The sequence below is a fragment of the Papilio polytes genome, unplaced genomic scaffold, assembly GCF_000836215.1.
Source record: "Papilio polytes unplaced genomic scaffold, Ppol_1.0 DF824069.1, whole genome shotgun sequence".
Taxonomy (NCBI): domain Eukaryota; kingdom Metazoa; phylum Arthropoda; class Insecta; order Lepidoptera; family Papilionidae; genus Papilio; species Papilio polytes.
The window spans coordinates 2693141-2721043 of NW_013525135.1; the positions used below are offsets into that span (position 1 = coordinate 2693141).

Genomic DNA, 27903 nt, shown 5'->3' on the forward strand with positions numbered 1-27903 from the left:
CGTTATAAGGTATGCATTTACTGATACAAAGCACATTCAAGCAACAAAAAGAGACATTTCAAACATCAGATAAAGTTGTCTATGGAGCAACTTGATACAGCCCAATGTGCGGCGCTCAAGCATTATCATAATTTCATGCATTGAATTGAACTTGTTTCTCGAGGAGGAAAAAATCCACTAACTTAATTTGTCGTTTCTCTGTAGGAATTTTCTTATTTATGTTTTAACTTTGTGCTCTAATTAACAATCGAACAATATTTGCAAGCACAATTACCATTGTCAGTATTATTCGTATTCACAATTATAACTTAGTTCTGATAAAAAAGAAGACTTCGATTCCATTGGGATCACTATATTCAAACAGTGGAAATCAATTATTTGTACAAATTCGCGTGTCAATTGTCATTTTTATAGCCCTTGCATTTACTGGCTGGAGGCATACATTTTACTTTTTATTATAATTTCAGATAGTCAAAGTAATCTGCGAGCTAAAGCTTAACAAAGTTTCAGTACCGATTGAATACAGCCAAAAGAAACCCACGTGGTCGACGAACGAATTAGTAAACAATAGTATTCATATGATAAAGTGCAATTAATATGCCGTTAGAGCGTACGTAACGTGTTTCGGTACATACCAGAAGCGCAGTACGCCAACCGTTACACTGTTGCTTACGGACTTTCGTAAAGACAAACCGATTGATAAATATATCACGTACAAGCCGTTTCATCACTATCGACGTTCACGGGACTGCAATTGTCTCATGTTGTGAATTCGAATGTGGAACTTTTTTGCTGAAGAATTGCAATACTGTATTGCACACCATTGACACAAAACACTAAGAAAATGTAATCGATTTAATATATGTGCCGTGGGATATCGATTGTTCTTAGTCAGAATAGGTATAAAAGTAATGACAGTGTGGATGTAGGTTGCTCAGTTGTTTATTATCGTACGTTATTATCGAATAATTTCCTATTGTTAAAGAACTTACGCACTGGAAAATAATAAATATTATTATTGTTTAGTTGCGTAATGTAGTGGTCTAATTATGATAGATTGTTAGATAATGCTCTTCAGTCGATGCGTTGGATTCTTCATTCATAAACGTAAATAGTTTATTTATACGTAATGTTTAGGTTAATTGTTATCTAACAAATTCGTTTAAACTAACTAACTAACTATCTATCGAATGAAACTTAGTTATACTCGTAATGTCCAGTACGAAAATGTATAATTTTACTTTTTAGCATATTACATACTGGCTTGAAATAAAAATTATAATGATTAACGCGGAAGTTTCTAATAGCGTATTACTTTTACTAAGTAATTATGATTCCTTTGAATTGTAATTAGATAAACATTTAAGAAAACACAAATTACTTTTATGGTATCACAATATTATTAATTAATATCACTTAGGTCTAACTTAATGAACTTACACTTAAATGTTTTCCAAGCACGATTTGTTAAATACAAAACAATTGGTTCGTTCACACTAGCCTTGATAAAAAGTCGACTTTCTATTAAACTTCACAAACACAACACTTGCAACAACTTCACACGATTGTCGATAAAAACTGATTTTGTGTTCTGTTACGATAGTGTTAAGGTTAAAAATTGTAAATACTATTGTTAAAGACGCGCGCGACTGTCAGCGTCGTGCGGTAGACTGGCGTGCGGTAGTGCGCTTGCGCTTGCGCATGGCGCGGTGGAGAAACTCAAGAGAAAAGTGGCTTCCCACTGCGCGCCGCAGCTGCCAGTTACATCAGTACTCTTTTGTGCATCGCTTCTTAAAAATGCCTTTTAGATTCTATTCTTATAATTCTGTATACAGTAACGGAAATACTATATCCGGACGTAATGCAATTGTTTGCGGATAAACATTTCCTTGTATCGTATTTCTAAAGTTGGAAGTTTTACGCGTGAATATTTATTGAATGTTTCTTAATTTTTAATCAACAAACAACCGTCCTCTTATAGTTAATTAGGCAGCTATGCACATAGTTACGACCTATTTAAGATTCGACTATCGAATTTAAAAGCTCACTACTGACAAGCATTCAAAACTTCCAAAGCTCATTTAAAACTATTGTATGTAGAAAAGCGAAATTTTACCTAAAGCTTTCTGAAATATGTTCCCTAGTGTTAAAACATGTTATGCTTTAAGAATTTTTGTGTAATTACAATAGAATGCATAACCAAAGTGAATGCTCTACCAATGTTCCGGTAAAGTGCCTGCATAGTAAAACAATCTAAGTATTTAATATTGTGGGAAGTTTGGAAGTTACGTCGCTACTTCCGCTTTCCGCTGCTTAGGTACGACGTAACCGCGTCTCCGCGCCCACTGTTCCATTGGCCGTGTAAAACCTTTCAACTGCTATCGTCAAAATGTTTTGAAATTTGGAGACTGTAGCTTTTAATTTAAACTAATTTGAGGGTCGTTCATCTTCCACTGCTCTTCTAAGGACCCTTTTCTCATATTTGGATGTGTTTGTTTCTTTAATTCGTTTTAATCATATAACATACGGATTATTATGAACAATATTATTAAGCTTTAGCCTTATCAATAATAGATTATTTTAGTACAGGGAATGAATTTGAAAGTTCTAACGTGTAAGTTACAATAGAAATTTACTTAAGTAAATTCAAAAACCATTTAGTTTGCCAACTTTTCTTATATGTAAAAAAAATATTGCATATTTTTAAAGCATCAGTAAGTATACAGCATTACAAGCCACTTAGCCTATTCTACTTGCGTGATTAAGTTAGTTATGATACGAAAGTAAGTAATGTTATTTTTTATCATCGTAAACCAGACACGTACTCTCGGCGCGGCTATAATGGCTTTGATACAATCTTATAAAACAATTTAATTTAATTACATTCATTTCTTGACACACATTCCTTACTTCCACAATCCATGTTTATTATTCGTGTAGGCGGTAAAGAATTTTTGTAATTTATGTTATTTTTATTACCTCATATATCATAGTTTAAAAACTATTGATGTCTTTTAACTTGGTCGTGTCTATGGTTACATAAAATGTTAAATATGTGGTCTCCTATTGCATTGGGCTAGTTTCCATGTGGACTAAAAGCTTTTAAAACCTCTTTTTGGTTGTTATCGTATAACCGTAGACGTTGCGGAAAGAAATGTGAGGATAAAAGCGATGCCTTAACATTGAAAATACAAATATAATTAGATTCAAACATGCTCGCATTTTGTGTACAAAGTAAAGGACTATCAAGGAAGAAAACTTGGTCACAAAGCTCGATTTGATATTACACTTGTGTGAGTTCAACTGCACTAAGCAATTTTATTAACACAATAAAAAAAAAACTAAAGATTAGTCTAACTAGTTAAATACTATTAAAAGTGTGTTACTTTATTTTGTTGTATAGTTTCAGGTAGACTATATATAGCAATGAATTTAAAATAACTTGGACTTAGTTTGATCGCTGCTGTTAAGTGCAGCATGTGGTTAAGTTACAGCGTTAAGTGACGTATATAGTTAGCGGTTTCCATTCGCGGCTGCAGGCTGTTTGCATCATTGCACAAAATACTTTCACCGCCCCGTACCTAACGCGCGAATAAGTACAACCATGACGAACACACTTCAGTGTTACGTAGCACTTATAAGAGATAATTATTAATGTTAGTACTCCGTGGAACGAGTAACTTAAAATTAATAATTGTAATTATGGAATGGAATAGGGCTAAGAAGAAATGAAATTGGGAATGTGATTCCCGGATCAAGACCATCCCAGCTATCTAACGCCCGTCAAGACTTATTTCACGATAATTTGTCACATCTAATTTCATTAAAGTCAACCCAAAGTCTGTTGAAACAGTTTCTTAAATATTAAAATTAAGTTCTTTATTAAAAACATATCTAGTTTCGATTTGTGTATATGAATAAAAAACAGAGACTCATTGTCTTTGGCTGTGTTTAATATATCGTTTTTTTCCTTTGCCTTTTGTAGGACAGCGTTGTGATTGCTCAAATAAAGAACGTTAGTCCTTATACTTCGACTTGTATGAGCTTGCAAAAGACTAGAGTGTTTCTAAACAATACGAGAAGAAAACTGGTGACATGCTCATTAAGATTACGTTATGTAACCCGCGCAGAACAACCAAATAAGTTTCCTATACAATGTCTCACTGAAGGCGTTTAAAATGTGGGTCGATGGTTGCAGAAATCCGTGTAGGCGAAAGTATTCCAAATATTTTTCCACTGGGGTATTGTGTCAACCGGATTTCGTTCAGTCATCTTAACAAAGCATTAAATTATGCATTTTTACACATGGATTACGTTTGCTAATTATTAAATTAATCAAACATTTTTTACTGTCAAACAGCAAAAAAACAGAATCCTAAGTACCTACATCATATTTAATTAAGAGAAGGTGTTATTTTTATTTTAATTGCAATTAACCAGGGCAAAATCCAAACAGGCGATGTACAGGATTTGTACGTGACACATGCATTGTTTTTAACGCCATCTTTTGGTACAACTGGTTAACTTCGTTTTAGGTAGATGGCGCTATAATAATTCTTTGAAATGCTGCATCTTATTGTCTAAAAATAACACTAGAGTTCGTTCGGAGCGCTATATTTAGTCTAAAGACATTTGACAAAAAAGATGGCAGCGATTGCCGACTGCTGTCTTTAGAATTTATTGCGAAAATGGCGCATTATGTGATATTTTCACATAATTTATTAATTATAAGTGAAAATTTGTGTAGTGTTGCTTTGTGATAGTGTGTTAATTTACATGAATGACAGTGATCTCGTGTGTAAACAGGACTTCAACTTTCTTCTGGATATTGGATTACACATAAAATAAAGGTATTTTAGTTCCTCCTACGCATAAAATAATATTTGACTGTCATGTTATCTGATATATTTAAAATCGATCAGTTATATTAGGAACAACCAGGATTATAGGACCATTACATAAGAATAAATTCATTGGGTATGGTGTCCCGTCAGCTGCTTTGGTGAATTTTAGATTCTGTGAAATTCTAATACGTGCCTTTAGGCGGTATATAAAAGTCATGGACGTCTGAGTTATTGGTGCTGCGGCTCGAGTTTACATGACATCAGTGCAGGCAATACCAACTGCTGTAAACATTTAGCTTGGTGATTCATCGTGCGCTCATTTGTAGATATTAAAAATTGGAATATTTTAACAGTTGCATACCAATGTTTTATTCAACACAGAGTCCATTTGTTTTCATTATACCACCAAAAAAAACTTTATTTAATTTGATGTATTAAAATAATTTAGATAAAGAAATGTTATTTCAAAAAGCATAAACTTTTTAGATATTTTTTTTTTCTGTACTGTTCTAAAATTATAATTTAAACTAGGTCTGCAGTTTTTCTCAGTAGCTTCCGAAACTGTGGACACGGCTGTTGTGACATAGATTATAATTAGGTCAAGTTGATCTAGCACACTTGATTATAAAACATTTTCTTAAATTTTTATCACTAGAAAGAATTGCTTAGTTAGAGAATGAATTTTAAAGAATTATGACAATTAGTGGTAGATTCCAATAGAATCCTAATTAGATTTTAGGTAGGTGAATAGTTGAAAGGACAGATTTGTTCTGCTATAAATATTGTGTTATTGTAATTAATTTCCTTATGGGTATATTTAAAAATAATCAAACTAATATCAGGATGTTCTTTCCAATAATTGACTTACAATGACCATTACATTAAAATCTAATTGAAAATTTCTTCAGTGGATATTGTTATTATAATTTTACACAAATATGTAAATTCTTAAGAGAATAGGTATACTAATTCATAAATAATTTTAATAACATTAACAATGAGCATATTTTTGTTGCATTGTTTGTTGTTGCATTTTATATCTCATTTTTGGCATTTCTATTAAGATTGAATGTAGATGGCTACAAGGTTAGAGGAAGACCGAAGAAAGTATGAATGGATTCCGAAAAGATGATAGACATACGAAGACAGTGAATTCAGATATGACGGCTGATACAAGATGTATGTAAGAGCAATACATACTGTACCAATTCTCTGAAGGGACGAGGGCAGGTTGATCAAAATTTACATTAATAGATTCAACAAATATGAGGAATTTTTAATCAGTATTTACAACATCAAACTTGTATGAAATTATAGTTCATATGACTATGGCTAGAATGTTATTTTTATACTATAACAAAGTCATAACAAGATATCTAGAATGGAGGAATGTTATTATAACAAGAGAAAATACTCTAAGTATGTTATGATTTTAATGTTACCTTATACTGTAGATAGTTAAATCAATTAGACATTCAAAGAAATAATGGCAGTCATTGTGATTAGTGTAATAGTGTATAGTACAAATATTTAATACATAAACACACACTTCTTTGTCGCAAAGGATGTCAGCAATCACAGCATATTTTTGATTAATTCTTTCTGTAATAAAAAGCCCTACACTTACGACACGCTTTAGGCTATATATTTTTACGCCATTAAACTTAGGGGGTTAATATTTTGGATAAAAACCCTAATGTGGGAAAGAGACCATAAGTTGCTGTCAACATCAAGGAAGCAATGTTGCCATACTTTGTCATCATGTCATGTCATTGTGACATTTGCAATTGATATTTTGACACATGTAAACAATAAAATACAATTTTCATAATTTCATGCGGATGAAGTCGCACGGGAATAGCTATATATAGTATAGTTTACATAAAGTCTTGTACAATTCATCTTATTGTCTTTTTCAATGTTTTACTAATTTAGTTCATGTTGATTTTTTTATTTTGCTACATAAATTAAAATGAATTTTTCGTGTTAAAAATTGCAAGAAAGCCTTTAGAAAATAGAAAATAGATTATTTTATGAATGGATGATTCAGGAATCATTTTTATAGAAAATATAACCATTAAAAATATCGAGGACTTCTTTATTTTAAGACTCTCATGTACCATTTCAAAGCCGTGTCCGCGTACGAGTATGTCCCGTGGGCCTAGTTGTCAACCCTTCAGATCACCCATGTAATTAAAAAAGGTTCTATAGAATTCATGAAAAATTCTTGCATCTTGCACTTGCTAGTTAACAATTTGATTCAATCAATATATTTTTTTTATTAAAAGAGTTGAGAATGATGTATCCGTTTGAAAATACCGCTTCCGTTGTATCGAAGTGGTTATAAAAGACAGGAAGTTACGCAAAAGGGTTAAAGTCACGTTCACAATGACGCAGTTGCGGAGTTATAGTCGTCTAAGTTATCGTAATCTGGAATGGTTGCAGTAACACCTTGACAAGCCAGTACTGACAAAAAAAACGCACTGATTATTAGAAAATTTGACATAATAAGCCAATCATTAAAATTGCTCAAAATCCTTTTAATCACGTTGGTATCATTAATAGTTGTTGTAAATTTAGACCCCTCAAATCTCTTAAGTAAACTTAACTTAATTTGATTGTGTAGGAAAAAACTGCATAGCTTATTTGCATGAAACTCTTGAGTTGACTTTTCCTAATCAAAACTGCGATTGTGTGTTTATTTTTAACTCTAAGAAAAAAAGTTTGTAATAAACGAGTCGCCATTGCTTTGTTCTGTTGTCACGTATAAGTTAGGGTCATTGATTTCTAAATCCTTTTCGTTGTTAGCTATCGAATGTATTCTGGTGACTGTGGAATAGGGTTCATTGTAACGGATACGTTGCCGTCTGGCGGTTTTAGTGTCGCCGTCCTCTAAACTGCGCAAAATTACACTGTCCATAAAATCAATTACGAATAATGTTTATACTTGTAATGGACAGTTTTTAATAGTGCTTTTTCTGTATTTGTTCGTATTTTCGGTCCTCTTTAGATAATAAGATATTAGTGGAATCGCAGTTTTATATACCTAAATATGATTTGTATTGTTTGCTTGTTGATAGCGTAGAAACTTATTTAATTTAATGGTGACCAGTTTGTTAAATCTGGAGTAATATCCCCAGCAAGTACTATTTTTTTACTGTACTTTAAGCTTGCTTTACCTTTAATACCAAAGCCTGATACTGATAATAAAAGTTTTATGTCAATGAAATGAATGATCGCAATGTAATCGAGTCTTAGACTCGAAGGTCTGTCAACCGCAATGCCATAAACATGATCTGATAAAGGCACGCTATGATACAGTTTCCTGTATTTTTATGACTTACCGCCGACGTAAAAGCGATTAGATTTGCAATTAAAAACGATTATTCGACTTACCTTGATACCAATTTACTTTTTTGTTGTATTGAAATATATTTCTTTTGCGGCATGCATACAAGTATAAATGTGAATTGGAGATCAGAAGAAAATAATCTTATAGGTTAGTCTAATTGGTCTATAGCAAAGGATATATTCGTCATTTAGCGTCAGACGGTAATTATCTTTGACCTGTACTAATCCCTTGCGTTTTGATACATAAATTTCTAACATGATTATCGGCTTTCCACGCTCGACCTCCAGCCGTTTCAGCGATATTGAGGTCGTTGTTACCCCTAGAAATAGAGCATCCTCAGGGTCATATCTACGTTACAATTTGTAATAGTTTTTTTTTTGTTAGGAGAGTAACAGTGCAAGACAATGGTGGTAACGTTTTTATTGAAAATTCAAAAACAATAGAACGCAGTGGGCAAATGTTAGTTCTTATCAGCATATAGGTTGTTTTTGTGAAGTGTTCTTGATATAGTTGACACAAAGATATGTTAAAATTCTTAAAGTTTATAAAAGACAATTTATATCCATACGTTTTTTAAATTAAAAAAAACAACAGTGCATTTTAAATAATTATAAAGCAAAAGGTAGACCTGACTATACGGAAACAGTGTCTGCATTAACAATATAAATTTTCCCGTTATACAAATTTACTCAGAAATCCTTTGTATGATGAACAAGGAAAGGTTTAAAATATTAGGATGTTGTTAATGTAAATAATAAATATTGAATGTTTGTGCTACGATCTCAGACGTGTTTCGTGATTCATGCAAGTTTGGACTGACCGTTTTTGAGTAAATTTTATTGCTCAAGCGAATTGCTTAGTAAATCCACTTTATAAGGAACGTGAAGAAACTGAACAGACTTCGAATGCTATACGAATAGCATTAGTCACGATCGATATCAATTAATTGTTATTGCGCCTTATTTGAACACGTTACACCCAAACTGAGGCAAAATGTAATGACATTTGTACACGATATTATAATGCAATGTTGATATTGTTAACTGAGTTTTGGTACACGTCAGTCAGAATTTAGTATCGCTAATTCATTTATTGTCTTTTAAATTATCTGTATTCATTACATTAACTAATTGAATAAGTAAATGTTTTGAATAGATTTTGTGAAAGGATATGTGTAAGAAGGGAGTAAATTCAGATATGACTGGTGATAGAGATGTAGGAAAGAGTATTGTGTACTGTGTAAACGGTCCGTAGGGAAAAGGGCGAGCTGATGGTGATGAATGTGTAAATGTTTAACATTGTTGATCGATTCAGGTCAGTCGCATCGAACCTAATTTGTCTTTGCCAATATGAGCAGAGCGAAATGTAGTGTTTGAACCTTTCGATCGTTTTAATATCGGTGATGATGAGGCAATTATTCTTGAGCGCTTGACCGAAACAGAGACTAACGTTCGTTCAATGACAGCGTGTTAGTAAGGATTAATTATTGTAAATATTTGTGCCCGATGCTGTCTCTCTGGCCGGCGTCCAAACTAAAGTGTTCTGTCGCTGAATTGATAGTAGTGGTGATTGCCTCCAATGCCTCCTTGTATTTATTTAATTGTTCAACAACCAGTAGCGGGTGTTTTTAAACTTTTTATGATGCGTTTCGTTTACAAATTTACAACATGATACAAATTAGGAACATTTGCCAACAAACGTCTGTGTACTTAAATTTTACATGTATGAATCTTGACCCTTAGTTCGACATTCATTGCAAGGTCTTTGATATAGCTAATAACACTAGAAAAGGTCATTTATTAATTAAGCATCTCGAAGATTGTAAAAGCCTTGTCCACATACGCTTATTTTTGTTCGAATGCGAACTTTAATAAGTTTAATGTGAACGTGGTCTTAGTGTATAGGTTATAAAAGCTAGGATCATAGAGTATTGTCTGTCGGGTTTAAAATTATAGAACTTTAATATTTATTGTTGACCGTGTTACACGACACCCACGATCATACAGGTTATAAATTCGCGCCGGTTGTATAAGCCAAAAGTTTATTTATGAGGTTTATCTAGTGAATATTTGAATTAACATTCACAAAATTTTACTTTAGCATAACTATAATATTACAATGATCTGAATATTCTGATAATGTATACTATGTTTTATATATAAAATGTACATGTTTGTTCAATGCACGCCAAGGACAATTTTGTTGTCTTGCGAATGAATTTCTGTGATATACTAAAATGTATTAAATATGTTCTCCGTAGTGAAAAATAATCTAGTGAATTCGATGAATTTCGCAGAATACATTGAGCTCTATCACTAATTTTCTACAGAAATGTTAAGACCAAAAATAGCGTGTTCAAACGTAATCCAAAATGCTTATTTAAGCCTCAACTATATCAGGATACAATTATCGTAAGTAACGCTCTCTTTAAAGCGTTATATAAATATGAATTAGGGCAAAATGTTCAGTTGAGTCAGCAGCATGGAATTATGTTCTATTTCTGGTACATCCATCGGTTCCGAGCTCTAGACTCTTTGCCAAATTATAAAGTTTTACGACAAAAATATATGCAGCGGCGCGGCGCGGCGTACTGCGCTGTTGTTTATGCCGGTACCTTGTCGTCTGGAAGTACATCGTTACGTTCTCTAATTGTTTATTAAAGATAAAAGTAATTTTTTTCTGTTTAATATGAAGACATGAATGTTTCTTAGGCAATGATAACTTGGTCTTTAGTATTTGCTGCCAAAGGACAGTTACGTATGTAATTTCGATTTTTAATTTGATGATCATGCTACAGCGCTTTCAAAGCGATTTACTTCAAACCGAATAATGTAGATGCTGGAGTAGTCGTTCCTAATAGTTGAAATCTGCTGATAGAGTCACAAAAATAATTATAATCAAATTACCTTAAACGCAATAAAAGTTACATTATCGATGGTTCCGTGAGTTTCGTTATGATTAATGTAATTAAGTAATAATTGTCATTACGTTAATTAAGCTACTATTTGACCACAACACTTAACTAATGTGTCATGCAACTTATTTTACCCATTAGCTTTGATTAACGATGACAATTAGAAAAAAATATTTTAACATACCATTAAATTTCACACTAAAAGGTTTCCGTTTTTTTAATTTTTCGTTTTTGCTCAAAATTATCAAGAAAGGAACTTTGTTCATGGAAGATATTTTTAACTAAAAATAAAGTAACGGGGCAGTTAAGTGTCGAACTATATCCGTTCCCACACAACAAAAGGACTCTCAAACACTTCGCTAGAACTGCGCCTCGCTTCAGATATCGATAGTTCGTGCTCAAGTACAGTTAACCCAATTTGCTTACAAAGCATTTTAGGAAGCATTGTCCTGTTTATTGAGTCTACATAAGCTGATATCTATGTCATGAAACTAGTTCGTGGTATGATTTTTTGCAAAAGTAATTATGTGTTACAGCTTTCTCCGGATCTCCTCACACTCTACTAACAGATTGTCTATCATATCAGTGTTTAATTAACTAGTGAAATCGCTAACCATTGGTTTGTAGTTATTATAGCTATAAAATAGCGTTGATTGTCTTACTTTATTTGCTGTATGCCGTTTGAAATGTATTAATCTAATTCTTATTGAGTTTAAGAGACGTAACAGTGCACACTACTCTTTATACCTCTATTAGCCGTTACAAATGTTTTCACTGCCGTTATGCACTTGAGATAAAATCATACATAGTACAGAAGACAACGCATCACCTTTTCCCTTAGATAACAAAACATGTGCCTACACACGAAATATTTTCTTTTTTGTGTGCATCGTATAATGTTTAAAATAATCTATTTGTTTTTTATGTCTCACCGTGATAATAAATCGTAAGGTGGTATAAAATACTGAGAGTATGTTAGTGTGCGGTCACAATGTGTGTAGTCCATGTGTCCACGTCAGCGGGAATCGTAGGCGAAGCAAGTGCGAATAGTTGATTGGAGGTTATTCAACTGGTGTGTGGACATAAATAGCGCGATCACACGCGGCATCTCTCGCTGTATCCCAGCCAGCGCTCTGATGACGCCCAGGGATGGACGACTACTGTTACCACTCCTATGTCAATTTGGTACACGTAATCTTCTATCATACTAGCTATTGATGCCTGGCTTCTATCAAGTAATTGATAGTATTGACTAACAATACTTACACAATAAAAAAGGCAAAACGACCATAGAACTGAAGATAAACTTTGAAAAGGGCGATCACATTTTCAAGTAATTTGGTTCACATTGTTATTTAGTTGTGTGTATGTCATAAATAATTTGGAAGTTAAGGTTCTTATTTATCGTTGACAGTATATAATCTACAAATGTGTATCCAAAATTATTTGGTAGAAGATATATTAGTAATGAGGGTCTGGCCGGTGCACATCACTATTCGGGTCGAGCTTCCGGGATACGAACACGATTGGCTCACTGTGGGATCGTTAAAAACGTACCTACACCCCCTCCCTTTCCCCGCCTGCCGCCCCTTCCCCCTGAGACACACGCCGATGGCTCTGTTCACATGGTTCTGTTTATGGGCCATCCGGTCTCACCTGCGCCCACTTTACATTTAACCTAGATATTTAAATTGCGTTTATATTACCCAGATAAGGAATTTATTTTCACATTAAATTTTATTTTAGTTTCTTCTCGTATTCGCGTGTCCTTCACTATAAGCATGTGGCCATATCATGTAGAATTTGTCAAATTGTCCTATTAAGTTACTATAAGAAAATTGTACAACGTCGGGAACCAAGATTTGTGTACAGTTTATAATCAGTTAATACTGTTTGCAGAAGCATTTTGCGTCTGAATCTTGGCAACACTTATCCATATAATTCAGCACCTGTTTCGATGGCATATAATAAAATGTTTATGCTATTAAAAGTCATATTTATTATGTGCAGCTAAACTGTTCACAGTTAATATTAATCTAATAAAATTCGCCTTCAAATTTACTGACGTGCGATATATACAGGACAGGACTGGGTCTTGAGTTTTCAAAGATTTGAACGACCACTAGTACGGATATTAATGTTAGAAGAAAAATGAAAAACATTTGCTTATATCCGTTGCTTCTGAGGGATTATTCCCGGAATGTTATTTGGCGTTGGAATATAATTGGACGTTTGAGTACAACGACGGCGCTAAATTGCTTACTGAACAGGACGTGGGATTATGTGTGAACACGTGACGTTTGCATTTTCCATTAAAGAATTATACTTTGCGTCTATATTGCGATCAGCAGAACTGTGCGGGTGCCGGAGGGAGGAGGGCTGCGCGATGGATATTTATAGAGGCGCCGCGACGCCGGCCCCACACTATCCCGAGTGTTATTTGGCCGCTTGCGGTGTATTTTTCCCGACGTGAGTGTTCGCCTGACGCCAATGTCGTAGCGGCCCCGACACTTCCGACCGATAAACATTGACACCTATGCACATACTGCCCCAATTCGTGATGCACGCTCGTTAGAAAACCATACAAGGAAACTAACCAACATGTCCGGTAGCACTTAAAGTTTTTAAAAGGATTGTATTTTGTAATCAGTTATTATTATAAATTTGATTTAATAATCATAGTAATATTAACTCATTAAACCTATATTTTTGAGACCTAGATACTATTACTGCTAGCTCTTACTCCTTGGATACCTGTATCAAAAGAAAGACGTTTATTTAAGAATCAGGAAGTGCCGTTCATTACTTTACTGAAAATTTTGTAGCAGAAACATTCTATTTTCCGCTCGACTGAGCCTGTCGGGTATATCGAATTAGATGTGCCATTGTTTTGCATTCAATGTCAAATATCTTATGAGAAGTTTTTATTAGTTCGTAGCGAATTTGTATATTCTTCTTTTTTATTAGTACGTATCTCTAAACTTTAGTTTTAATTTGTGCTCTGTCGTTGACTTAGCAACTATCAAGTAGTGAAAATATTTTTTGTGCTATTAGAATATAAATTTGGTTACTATAAATTTTTGCAGAATTCCTATTTACTCCCAATATAATTATTTCAATTAACAGTATTTCTGTATCTCAAACCGCATTTATTATGAACATGTATTTTATTTAATAGCTTCATTGTTTAATGTTTGGGCCTTGAACTCATAATTTAATTATATTATCACAATAAACCGATGTTTACTTGTGGACAATACGTGCGTAGGAGTCTGCGATTGTATTTGATCCTGGTAATCTTATGTTGTAGTATCTACGTAATTAAATAAATGTATCTAAAAACTTACATATAGATGGCTACACTTATTTAACAGGTTATTGATAAAATGAATAAGTTACGTTTATCTAACTTTTAAGTGCTGAAATATATAACCTAACCAACGGAACAAACAGGTACAAGTGCAAATAAGTCACCTATAAACTTGAAGTAAAAGTAATTATGAAAATCAAATATTTGCTTCATATGCCTGATAACATGTTATTCATATTTACATTGTAGCTTTGCTTTACTCGGATACATTCCATAAATTACTTACTTGTTTTATTGTATAAGGATCGTTGTCTTACATTTGTTAATGCCTACTGTTGGTTCAGTTGTCTTGTTAGTTGTCTGCTGCAACCATATATGAAAAACGTGATACGTGCATTTCTGTTTGCAATTAACGTCATTACTATTGAATAGCTGTTGGTTGCGACTTCGTCCGTTTGAAATAAAAAAAAAAACATTACTCACTGATAAAGGTTTTTTCATGGTGTAAGATTTTTGAAATCGGTCCAGTAGTTTTTGAGTTATTTTAATACATACAAAAATCGAAAAATACAAATCATTCTTATTTTAATGTTAGAATAGAGTATCATTTTCATTTTGTAACCATAGGTATTCTTTGCTAAAGCAAATTTTAAAAATAACGTCACATCTAGAAAGCTTAATAAATCTTATATCTATGATCAAAAACTTATAATTTAATTTTATATTTTGGAACACGCCGCGCGTTACGAACGTTAAATATTGCGAGCCCACAAAATGTCAGTTGCTATATAAATCATTAGACTGCGCATGCTCATTATGTGTACTTGTGTTGCTTGAATTTTAGTTCGGACCGAAGCAGATCTATTTAAAAGTTCCATTGAATTATGATATAACCAACAAACATAAGCTTTTATCATTCATAGTCTTGAAGACATCTACAAATTGTGACTGATGATTTAGAGCTTTTAGGTGTCGGTAGATCTAAGTCTAAGAACATATTTTTTTCTTTAAATTTAAACGTCATACGAAATGTAACCATTGGATACTGGCACACCTTTTATTAAAATCGCTTGATAATAAACTCCTCTTTATAATTATTTTTCTAATTAAATCAATTATTCGTGTAATTAACTTAACGTTTTAATTGAGTTTTCTGAATGAGAAGTTGCCTGCAATCCGATTATAATTCACTAACGGAACAGCTACCGTCCATTACCAATCAATTGAATGAAGCCGCTGTTCTCACGCCACGGAATAAATATTTATTTTATTACATATCTTTATTGCATTTTCAATAGTATGTACGTTTATATTTATGTTTAACTGATGGTACAGTTTTAATCATGCAAAATATCGATTGAAGTTCTTGGGCACATTATTTTATCTAAATCTAAACAAGATTCGAATTTACGAAATAGAATAGCAAATCTTCTTCATTCTAATTCTATTTTATAGGTTTATCCACGTTTCAATTAATTTAACCAACTTAATTAGGTTTGCCTTTACGCTCGTTCCAGTTCTCATCAGTGTAGGTGTAACTAGAACATCGTATTCAATTAATTACGTCAATTCAACTCATAATAATTATAGTAAAGAAATAAAACAATACAACATTTTTGAAAAAACTAACAGTACCATCCTGTACAAATAACTTTCAACGACACGCAAATTAGCTAATCGCTTTGTTTAGACCTTTACATAATACGTCTACGATAGTAATCGATATTGATTTTATAGTCGACGGAGATTTAGATGGAAGCCATAGATTACATCGATGTACATAATTCTTTGTTGGTAATAAACAAGGTTGTAACGGCAATAATGATAACTTACGTATCGTGTATCTGACATTAGGGAAGCTATTTCAATTAAAATGTAATATGTTCTGTGCGACTTATATTTATGGATTTAAATGTATGTTTCCATTGTAAAAAAATATTGTTATAAATCTTTTTTATGGAGTATGCGCAGGGCAAGAGTATTTTTTGTTTTTATGCATTTCAACATTGTAATGCAAAAAGACAAATCTTGTTGCATTATCAAACTGAGACAGCAATACTAAATTACTAGACGTCGGCTGTTGAGGCTTCAGAAATAATTACGAGGAATGAATTTCGTTTTCATGAATTGCATTTGCAAAGATGCAAGATATAGATAGTAAGGTAGATAGTTTAAATATATCAAAAACTAGTTAAGTGGTGGGTGAAATCTACTCGTGTTATATTTTCACTTTACTTTCGATTAGGAAGCCCTCGTCGTGAGTCACGCGTCCGCTGGGAGCAACTGTATTCTTAGTTTTTTTTAAACGTATCTCTTTCATCATCTGTACACGCGCCGCTGTCTACCGATCATTCTCTAAATAGCTACTTATGAAAAATTTGCCTAGTCACTCCGCCACTCATAGTGTACCTCCAGCTGTTGTAAAAACTATTAGAATTGTTATTAAAACTGTTTGGCACACGGCTCTCATTAATATAGCCAGGCTTTTTTCTAAACGGACAGATGTGTTTCTCAAGTATGTTTGTATACGGGATGCCAACGGTGATGTTCAGTCGGGTTTAATACAATTTTAAATAATTAAAAGAAAATATATTTCGCAGGTAAATAAATCTCTGTGGAAATATATATAGGATATTCTTTTTTTGTAAATAACGTGGCTGAAGCATCGTTAATAAAAATTACGATGTACCTGTTTTTTTTTAGGTCATTGAATAGAATGTGAAGAGATTTCTTAAGACATTAGCTTACTTCGTGACGTGCGTACGTAAAGTGTTGATTATCTAGGTCAGGCGAGACTGCGTGGATTGAAATGGGTCGCAATCACTTTACAACAGCTCTTCTAACACAATGTGCTCTATCTATTTCAATACGAAGTAAAACAACGCGACATTTCTATGATTTAACTCTATGCCAGGATTTATGAATATCCTACTGCTTTTCGGCACTTAAATTAAAAGATATTCCGAAGAGCGTAAAAGTCTGAGAGAAGATTGGGAGTAAAAGAGACAGATAACTTGACATACGATGATTAAAAAATAGACCTAAGTGTTGATAGACACTCAATATGTCAGTATTTTTTCCTGTCTGTTAAATGTTATGCACCTTGTTTTAGTTTGTGCTTTCGAATTCAGTGGGTGACTCCGGCAGGCGGCTGGTGTCGACAGATTCATGTCTTCCGCCTACTCGCACATCTCATTAGTTACTTTTTATTGTAAAGGTAAAATCTGGTGTATCAACAAAAATGCACTTTTTGTAAATAAAGGAGTCTTAGTCAAGACAACTAAAGAAAGAAGTAAAATTACAATCCAAATTGCACCTATCTCTATGACATTCGTTATACGAGTAGTCATTTGTCGGGTGATAAGTAAGTTAAAAGCAGGCGAATTTTATTATTTAATTTTTATTAAGCTGTTTACTTTTCCTTAATTCTTGATAAGTTTATAATTGTGCTGAGTAATAAGTTCCTAGTAACAGAAGTTTTGTTATTTCTATAAAACGAAGAGTTTGCATCATCGGTGAGATCGCGGTACGCAAGACACTACGTGTCCGGATATTTTCGTCAATGTAACGAAACTGTAGGTGGCTTTATGATACTCCCGGTGAATTAGCGTACGCTAAATTGAATCATAACACTTGCTGTTTAGGAACATAATTTAATGAAAGTAAACGGAAATATCAAATGCACATTCGATCTTTCGATATTTGTAAAATTATGAATTCTGTTACTGTTTTGGCTTAATCGTAACCTTAGGACATAGAAAATATTCGTAGAAATTATAACATAATTGTTTTCACTATAAATTTCTTCGTTAAAGTAGGGTGCTTACAGTTTTTTCATGTTACAAATTCCGCAATATCCATGACAATAGTATGACGCAGCGTTACTTTCTCGCCTCGGCCATGCGAAAGTCGTAGCAGAGTGTATACGTGCTCGGAACTGTCAAGCAGCCGTTACGGATGGTGGCGCCCGCCGCCTGGTGACCCCGTAGGGTTACCATAAATTTGTATGTCTATAATATATCCCAAACTTACTGACGGCAAAGTCAAGTCGAAAATTGATTTAAGGCAAATATTTGTACGAAGCAAGATAAACTTACAAGTTCTATACATTCATCTAACTATTATAAAGTAAATACAACAAAGGCGTTGTAGCAAAGTTAAAATAAAGTTTTAAGTATGACAATTAAATCTGAGATTTTAAGAATTCAATTACAAAATGAAACCAAAATAAAATTTTAAATCGTGGCAAGGGAAACCCTGAAGTATTGTAGAAGTATGGTAGCATTACCTTATCTTATTAACATTCATCAAGAGACATTGCAAATTAATGATCTCGCAGCTGACGCGTGCGGCGTGCGGCGTGCGGCGGGCGGCTGGCTGGCGGCATGGCGCGCGACAGATGTGACGCCCCAATACTGATACTAATCTAATTGATCAATACAATCCAAATCTATAATCTCTTGGTAACAAAATATTTGTCCACGAAGTAGAACATTAACGGACGTAGAAATTCATATTAAAATTGGAAACGGACACACTGAACATACGTATGTTATAAGTTTATTGTTTTTCATCTTTCGGTAGCCATAGATGAACATTTACAACAAATACAACTACAATCTAACACTAAAAACTGTTTCTTCCAGCCAAAATGGTGGTCGGAGAAGCAAAACGTACTCAGCCGACCAACATCATGGACGGCATAGAGAATACCGGCGACGTTCGGCTCCATGACCACAGACTGCGTCTCAAACAGAGGTGAGTGATATCTTCGCTGCTTTGTGGTATAAGTAGCCGTGGGTGATATATCCTCATGGATGTCTGCTATCTAATAGATTATCTCTACACCTTTACTTCATTAATATATCAAAACCTTATTTAGCTTATGTTATACTGATTTTTTTTCATTTCCGTAAATTGTATATACATCATGCATAAATCATTCAATGTTAACGTCGACTACAAGTAATAATTACTAAATCTCCTAACGCATAGCGATATTATCATGGTCACATTTGAGTCTCAGAATTATAGATTGGGCACCTTGGAAGCCCACTGGCGCTGGCGTAAAGGTTATCGGTGACGTCACACGGCCGTCGTGTGCGAGCTTTCTGTTGCGAGAATGTTAATATTGAGCGTAGGTTTAGATAACGTTAATCTTAACTATACATTATTTATACAATTTTGAACACTGCATTTATTACTAAAATATTTCTTGTTTAAGTTCGCAAGTTGTAGGAGAGGATTTGATGAAATTTTCTATGCTGGTTTAGAAAATCTGCCAACTTTTTTCTACAAAAACAAAATACAAAGTCAAATTTCTGCTGCAAATTGTAAATAGTTTGGAAATGTCATTTAGTTTTTATTTTCTACAAAAACTAAAAGAAATGAGGAAGTTTTTGCTTATAATTGTAAACCAGTGGCGCATACCGACTGGTCGACCAACGACAAAAGTGTCGGACGAACTGTCAGAAAATGTACCGTACAATTATTTGTTGGCAGATAGCAAGATCGTGGTGTTTGTTTGGTTTAGCATTTCCTATTATAAGTTAGAATTTTGTAGTATTATACTATTTTGTGAGATCTTTGGTTTAAGGGAATACAACGCTGCCAAATACGTAGTTAGACTATTCGTACCTAGACAACACATAAAATAAATAAAGATCATCTTTTGACATTGGCCGGTCAAATCAAGTTGAGAATGACTTGAGGATAATGTACTTTTCTAAGAAAATATTGTACTATTATCTATAATATTCATAAACATTAGTTTAACGTTAATTTCAGCACCGAACTGATTAAAAAAAAAATAAAGGCGTAGTGTAAATGTCCAGTTACATGCGGAGGTGTTTACATTCTTGATTGTTGTATGCTACCGTATGCAGCATTGACATCGAATTATCACATAAACGCCACCGGCCACCGGCTCGCGTGCTCCACGCTCGTTAATCCCGACTACGTGTGAGACAACGGCGTTTAATTATCAACTGTCTTGTATAAATGTATTACTGATCGTTCATACCCGTCAGCTTATAATTTTCTCCTTGTTAACTTTTTTACTTATTAGAATGTTACATGGAAATTATCTCTTATCGTATGTATGCTTTTGATCGGCAGGGTTTATTACTTAGGAATCTGGCTGAAGATTTAATATAGTTAAATTACGCCAAGATCGCATACTTATATGTAGCCTATATATAGAATACCGCCTATATATACTATACATAGAAATAAAAAAATTAATAGATGTAGTTACTGAGGGTTAATAGCCCATAGATAGATAGTATAGACCGGACTAAAGCGATATTTAAAAAAAATGTTTTCTATTTTTAGATTCGATATAGTTAGAAAATTAGGACAAGGCACATACGGTAAAGTGCAGCTGGGTATAAACAAGAAGACGGGTCAAGAGGTGGCCATCAAGACGATAAAGAAATGCAAGATAGAGTCCGAAGCAGACCTGGTGCGCATTCGGCGCGAGGTGCAGATCATGTCTTCAGTGAGACATCCCAACATCGTTCATATATACGAAGGTAAGATATATAACCTTACTAATACTCTGTGAACATAGAATACATTTGCCATTAGTTAAAGTGCTATAGTTTGAGGTAATACAGATAGAGTATAAAAATATTGTTTTAAACTTGCAGTGTTTGAAAACAGTGAGAAGATGATTCTTGTTATGGAGTACTGTTCTGGCGGAGAACTGTACGACTACCTCAGCCAAAAGAAAGTATTAGAAGAAGAAGAAGCAAGGAGGTATGATAACCTGTTTGTCTACCTATATTGAAACATGTTATTTCAATATTAGAAATGTAGAGATAAAGATTAATTGGTTTACTTTAACGTTTCAAATGCATTTATAAAATGGTAAATCTATTAAATTGCGAACACGATCGTGTGCATAAAACACCCACACAATCTTTTAATTGTGGATTTTAAAGGTTATGATATATCAAGTTATTTTAATATCAATTCTACGAATATTCCGATTAGCCATTTGTTTTGAGAATTGTATCATTTCTTGTTCGATCTAAAGGACACATTTTGTCCTCAATATATCAAGTGGTGTTTAAATATCCCATGTTTTTAGGTTGTTCCGTCAGATCGCTACAGCTGTTTACTACTGTCACATACACAAGATATGCCACAGAGATTTAAAATTAGAAAATGTCTTACTGGACGACACTGGTAGTGCTAAGGTTTGTATATGTTTATTGACTTTTTAATTTCCTCAACAAACAATTAAAGGTACTAAGGCTACTAAACAATATGAGGAATCAAATGCCTAAAAGTGATTTCAATACTCTTAAATGTAGGTTCTAATGAGAACATCATACAAACGAAGTGAGTAGTTTTTTTAGCTCTGGAACACTTTATAACGCCATTTAATAAAGCCTTCACCTTTGAACGGACTATAAAACTATTATTATAATTATAACCTGATCAATTACCGCTTTACTAGTAAAGTTATTGAATTTCGTACTGCAATACTCAGAGAAGTTAAATTTTTACTTAAAAAACTCCTTACCATATCTCTCTTGTTAAATCTATACTAGAATACACCTTTAGTGATTATAACATTTCTGTGCGAGGCGGTTACGAGTTTTTATTTATGTAAAACATAAAGTGAAAAATTAATTGGTACTTTATCCCACAGATTGCCGACTTCGGTCTGTCGAACGTGTTTAAAGAGACCTCGTTATTGTCTACATTTTGCGGTTCGCCGCTTTACGCCTCGCCAGAGATCGTTAAAGGAACGCCATACATCGGGCCAGAGGTAAGAACCCTGTCTATCATACTTCATACTAATATTATGGATGTTTGTTAGAGTTTTTAGCCTAAACGGTTGAATTGATTTCGATGATGTTTGGTACAGATGTAGAGGATAGTCTGGAGGAACACATAGCCTACTCTCCATTTTTTTCTAATTTTACGCGGATAGAGTCGCAGGCAAAAGCTATATTTTATTACATTTACCAACTTAGTATTATAGAGTGAAGATTTTTAATAATCTTCATTATTTAATTGAATTTCGTCTTGATAAGATACTAGCTGTTGCTTGCGATTTCGCCCGCGTGAAATTAAGAAAACAGTAAAAAATATAGCCTATGTTACTCAATGATAACAAAGCTTTTTAATGGTGCAAGATTTTTTTATCGAGTTTTTGAGTTTTTACAATACATACAAAAATACAAATCTTACAAAAGTACAAATCTTACTTAATGATGTTAATATAGATTTGCGTTATTCAGTTGAAATTGTAGACATATTATTTGAAGGGGTACTGACGAATGTAGCTTTAACAGCCGGTGTGGAATTTTAGGTCTTATTATAGCAATGTCTACCGCCTGTATTATTAGAACTTGTACATTAATCGCATATGACTGACGGTATAATTAATACGGAGATTGTCTACATACGAGTACGTACGAGGAATCCGAGAATACTTTAAAGTTTAAATGTAAAATAATTATAATCTACATACCAATATTATAAAGAGTAAATATATCCATTTTTGTATGTATTGGAATAACTAAAAAAACTACTGAGCCGATTTCAAACTGTAAATACTTTCACCATTAAAATGCTACGATATTAGTGAGTAACATAAGCCATTTCTTTAATTATTTTTTTAATGTCACGGGGCAAAGTCGCGAGCGACAATTAGTAATTTAAAATTACTATGATAATTATTATAAGTAGTGTTTTATTGTTTTATTCGCTTTATCACTTAATTAACTTTGCATTTACCGTTTTTATCTCGTTTCCATTATTTATTTGTCTTAATGCAGAAAGAGATTATATTGTTATTGAAAAAAATGTCTAGAGTAGTTACATCACAAATATATTTCCGGCAGGTGGACTGCTGGTCGCTGGGCGTGCTGCTGTACACGCTGGTGTACGGCGCAATGCCCTTCGACGGCTCCAACTTCAAGCGCCTTGTGCGACAGATCAGCAACGGCGACTACTACGAACCTAAAAATCCATCTAGTATGTATATTACATTTTCTATCTGTTTATTGAAATTTTATTCTTTGCTATTTACATAGAGTTTCTTTTGGAGAAATTGTCTTTGCCTATGGCCTAGTTACCCCTTACTTAGGGTTGGCTCTGAGCCCCTCGGTGGGGACTTATAGTGAGCTGATGATGATGTGATGACATATAATTTCGAACTCCAGATTCCAAAAAGATCTTTTAATAAACTGTTAGAAATTCATATTACATTTTTCTCCATAGCTTATGTTATTTATTTTTCTAATGTCTTGGTTTATTTCAGCCGCCTCCCCACTTATTCGCGACATGCTCACAGTAGACCCGCTAAAGCGAGCCGATATTGCCTACATTTGTGATCATCCGTGAGTATTTCTTTCTTTTTGCCATGTTACAAGTATTTCTTGAATAAAGAACTTTAAGAAACATGTATACTAGACACGGGAAGCAATATTTTTACACCGGCAACTTCTTTGAATGTAAGTTGTCAAACAATTCCATTTTATTAAATGACACCTATTGGCAGTTAATTTAAATTGTATTGACACTAGCTTTCGCCCGCGACTCCGTCTACGTGAAATAAAAAGAATAAAAGTTAGTAGCCTATGTGTTCTTCCAGACTATCCTCTACATCTATGTTTAATTTCATGGAGATTCATTCAGCCGTTTAGGCTACAAATTCTAACAGACATCCATCCATCTAAACTTTTGCATTTATAATATTAGTAAGATTGTGGTTCTGGTGATCTATCAATGTGTCAACTATGCTTCCTCTATATATTTTTTTAATCTTTGGTGTTGAAAAATAGTTTTGAATATACGTACGTAGGTGGGTGAACGCGGGGTGTCCGTCCTCGTGCCTGGAGCTGGCGCAGGCGCTGGCGGCGGAGACGCCGGTGCGGCTCGACCTGCTGCTCTCGCTCGCGCCCGCCGCCGCCTCGCACACCAACTCCGTCGTCGTGCCCACTGAGGTACACACACACACACACACACACGACAGCTTCAGGCTATATATTTTCACGCCATCAAACTTAGGGAGTAAATAATTTGACAAAAACTCCAAACTCCAGCAAGGAAGCCCAGGTTGCCATGGTAACGGTGATTGTTATCGAATGCCAAAGTCCTTCGTTTTCATTTGTGTATTTGAATTTTGACATTTGGAAATTTCACAAATGTCAACAATAAAGTAAAGTTTTCATAATCCTATGCGGATGAAGACGCACGGGGACAGCTCGTTAAATATATTTCAATGAATTTTACCTGTGTTAAATTTGTATGTTAATTTTAATTGTGTTCTGCAGGCTGAACTCCGCCCCGAGGAGAGTTGCACCGACCTGACCAGTTCGACGTCGATCCCGGTGGAGCCCAGCAACTCTGCTGAGAAGAGAATCCTAGAATTAGTCGCTGGTAAGATACCTAACAAATAGATAACACTTTAGTACTGTCTTTTTGGAAATTCGATAAATAAAAAAATATATAGAAAAACAAAACACTATCGAATCTTCTAATATTGTAAATGCGAAAGTTTAGATGGATAGATAATTTGTTAGAAGGTATCACCGGAACGCCTCAACGGTTTGATGAAATTTGACACAGATGTAAAATTACAAAAAAAAAAACACGAAATATATATTTTTTTTTTCATTTCGCTCAGACGGAATTGCAGGCAAATGCTAGTAGTGTGTAATTTTGTCTTTGTGTAATACAGAGGGCGGCGAGGACGCAATAAAGCCGTCTCCGACGCGCACCATCGTGTCGGCGGGCGACAACAAGCGCAAGCTGGAGCTGGCCATGTCCGCCAGCGGACTGCACAGGAAGAAGGAGAAGGTGGCCAGGTAGACAAACCATAACCAACAATCCACACGTTACAGTACACAAAAATATAATAGTACACAATAAAGTAATAGTCAATATTTATAATTTCTACTATGTGTAAAGTCATAAAATAGTGTTCCATTATGATTCTAATTTTATTGTACCACAGCTGCGCGAGCGTAGCGCAGCTGCCGGCCGCGCTGCCTGAGGAAGGATCCCTGGACTCGCCGCCCGCAGACGAGGACCTCTCCAATGAGCCGGTGCGTTCTATTTTATAACCCAATAAAAAGATTTGTATTTTTGTATGCATAGATATAACTCAAACTCACTCAAAAAAGCTACGTTATCAGTGAGTAACATAGGCTATATATTTTCAAATTTCACGCGGGCAAAGTCGCGAGCAACACCTATACTAAATATCTACAAATGTTACAGCCCCAGCCGTGCCTTAAGTCCTCTGCGACGATCACGATAGCGCCTGCGCCGGTGGAGCTCGCCAAAGATGCCACAGTCGACATTGTCAAGCAGATGCCCAAACAAGAAGTTAACGACAAGCCTACCAAGAAGGTCACCTCCCCCAAAATCGAGGAGAAATCACCTTTTGAGAAACAAGAAGAAATAAAGGTAAACTGTTAAGTAATTTTGTCATGTTTCCATTTATATCACTGTTAAAGAACATATATGTGGTGTAATATATATTATATGCGTTATATTCAGATTTTTACTAAAGGCAAGTACGTAATTTTTTTTTAAATTGTCGATTCTTAATAGTGAGATTGTGAAAGATTTCGTCAACTATTTTACTTATTCCTTTAAAAAATTGCGTATGATTGTATATTGTGATTATTAGCAGGTGGAGGAGCAGAAGCCAGCGTCAGTGGCGACCACCACAGACAAGCTGACTTCCTTGACCCTCACGCAGCCAACGCCGGCCGCCGCCCCCGCGCCCGCTCCCGCGCCCGCGCCCTCGCCCGCCAAACCCAAGAAATTGTCTATTGGTAATATTGTGTCATTTATTTATGTTTAACTTGCTTTCGCTAGCGACTGCGTCCGCGAAGAATAACAAAATAGCAGCCTATAAAATAGTAGACTATGTGTTTACACATAAGATACTATCTACTACTAGATCTAGCTAGATCGATACATCGATGCCAAATTTCATCGAGATCCGTTCAGCCGTTTAGGCTACAACATCTAACTCTAACAAATATCCATCCATCTATCTAAACTTTTGCATTTGTATTATTATCTAAATTACCATGTTAACACAATATTTAGAATTGTAATCTATTTTTCAGGTGGACATGTGGGTAGTTTCAAAGAACAGTTCGAGAGACGCGCGTCGTTGACTTCGGCTCCGGAGATAAAACGAAATGTATCTAAGCCAGGTATTTAACAAAATGATTACATTTGGCAAGTGTCTTCAACGACATTTTTTATTTATTTTGTATTATTGTTGCAGTTGTTTCTAAGATTGCCAAAGCCAAAGCTCAAAGTGAGGACAGAGATCTGCCGGCCAAGTCTCCGGACAATGGCACTGTGCGGCTTCAGCAAATTGGAATAGAACCTTCACAGGTAACACAAATATTACTTAGTGTTCTAAGGAAATTAATTTCTCTTACCAACAATATTGATAGAAATATATCTTATATCAAATAACTGACGAATGTGTGTTTTTAAACATGAATTGTTTTCAGGCTCCTGTAGAGGAGAGCCGGGAGGCGAGCCGCAGCGGCGTGAAGAAGACGGAGAGCGAGCCCATGCACAACACGCCGCAGGTCGACCCCACAGTACTGCTGCAGGACGCCAGGAGGTCAGTTTAGATCATACATATATGGCAGTTTGTATGTTATTATTATTATATTTCGGGTTCCTCAGTTTTATTTATTATTATTGACATTTAAGTGTATTAAGTGTTGTAATATTTTGAATGGATGAATTGTTACATGGATTATTATTATTAATCGTTGACGACGAGTAAACGACACGTTTTGACCGAATGAACAAGACAAATAAAGTTGGCAATAACGGTAAATTCCCTATATAGAATCACACACGCTCAGCTGACGTAATACATGCCATTTAAATATAATTTTATTATGATTCGTATGTCTAAAGTTATGTCCGTCCTGTAGAAGTCTCCAGAACTCGATGGCGAAGCTTGTGGAGGAGAAAGCGGGTGAGGAAAGCCGCAGACGCGCCGCTCGCGATATTATCTCATCCGCCATACGCACTGGTATGGAAATAATGCTTACACTATACAAATACTACCTATACCATGTCCCATCACATCTAGATATCGTTTCGTTCATTGTAACTTTTGAGATTGAGTAGATTAAAATATCTAACCCTTCTTAACTTCAGAAATTAAATTAGCACGACTATTTTTAAGTAATTATAGTAGTCTTTTGTCTAAATGTTTTAAAAACCAATTTATCTAAGTATGTTTTCATGTACAAAACAGGATAGAAATTGCATTGATACACATTATGTATGAATTAGTAGTTAAACTTTCACATTCCATTACCATTCTTCAAATCGCTTTTGCAGCTTCATAATAAGAGTAGCGCTTTGTACAATATTAAATTATAACTGCAATACAAGCGCTAGGGCCTAGGACACTAACGAGGGTTGTCTGCAGGCAAGCCTCCGATGCCGTACGGGCGGTCGTCCT

The 27903-nt window shown here is 34.5% G+C and overlaps 2 protein-coding genes across 2 annotated transcripts in view; one reads left to right on the top strand and one right to left on the bottom strand.

The window, feature by feature from the left end:
• The window catches only part of LOC106100180, an 18600-nt gene extending 16919 nt beyond the window's left edge, over window positions 1-1681 (bottom strand). The window contains exon 1 of the mRNA XM_013278939.1: window positions 1441-1681. The gene's annotated coding sequence lies outside the window, so the exon portion shown is untranslated. The remainder of the gene's footprint in view (window positions 1-1440) is intronic.
• Window positions 1682-4638: 2957 nt separating this feature from the next.
• LOC106100100 overlaps window positions 4639-27903 on the top strand; it is a 33532-nt gene continuing 10267 nt past the window's right edge. Inside the window, exons 1-19 of the mRNA XM_013278836.1 lie at window positions 4639-4850; window positions 19067-19178; window positions 20754-20953; window positions 21071-21179; window positions 21514-21622; window positions 22081-22200; window positions 23282-23414; window positions 23701-23779; window positions 24244-24385; window positions 24716-24821; window positions 25123-25249; window positions 25399-25489; window positions 25665-25853; window positions 26080-26227; window positions 26528-26617; window positions 26692-26804; window positions 26927-27042; window positions 27365-27465; window positions 27871-27902. Coding sequence (XP_013134290.1) covers window positions 19072-19178; window positions 20754-20953; window positions 21071-21179; window positions 21514-21622; window positions 22081-22200; window positions 23282-23414; window positions 23701-23779; window positions 24244-24385; window positions 24716-24821; window positions 25123-25249; window positions 25399-25489; window positions 25665-25853; window positions 26080-26227; window positions 26528-26617; window positions 26692-26804; window positions 26927-27042; window positions 27365-27465; window positions 27871-27902 — 2112 coding nt within the window. The 5' untranslated portion in view covers window positions 4639-4850; window positions 19067-19071. The remainder of the gene's footprint in view (window positions 4851-19066; window positions 19179-20753; window positions 20954-21070; window positions 21180-21513; window positions 21623-22080; window positions 22201-23281; window positions 23415-23700; window positions 23780-24243; window positions 24386-24715; window positions 24822-25122; window positions 25250-25398; window positions 25490-25664; window positions 25854-26079; window positions 26228-26527; window positions 26618-26691; window positions 26805-26926; window positions 27043-27364; window positions 27466-27870; window position 27903) is intronic.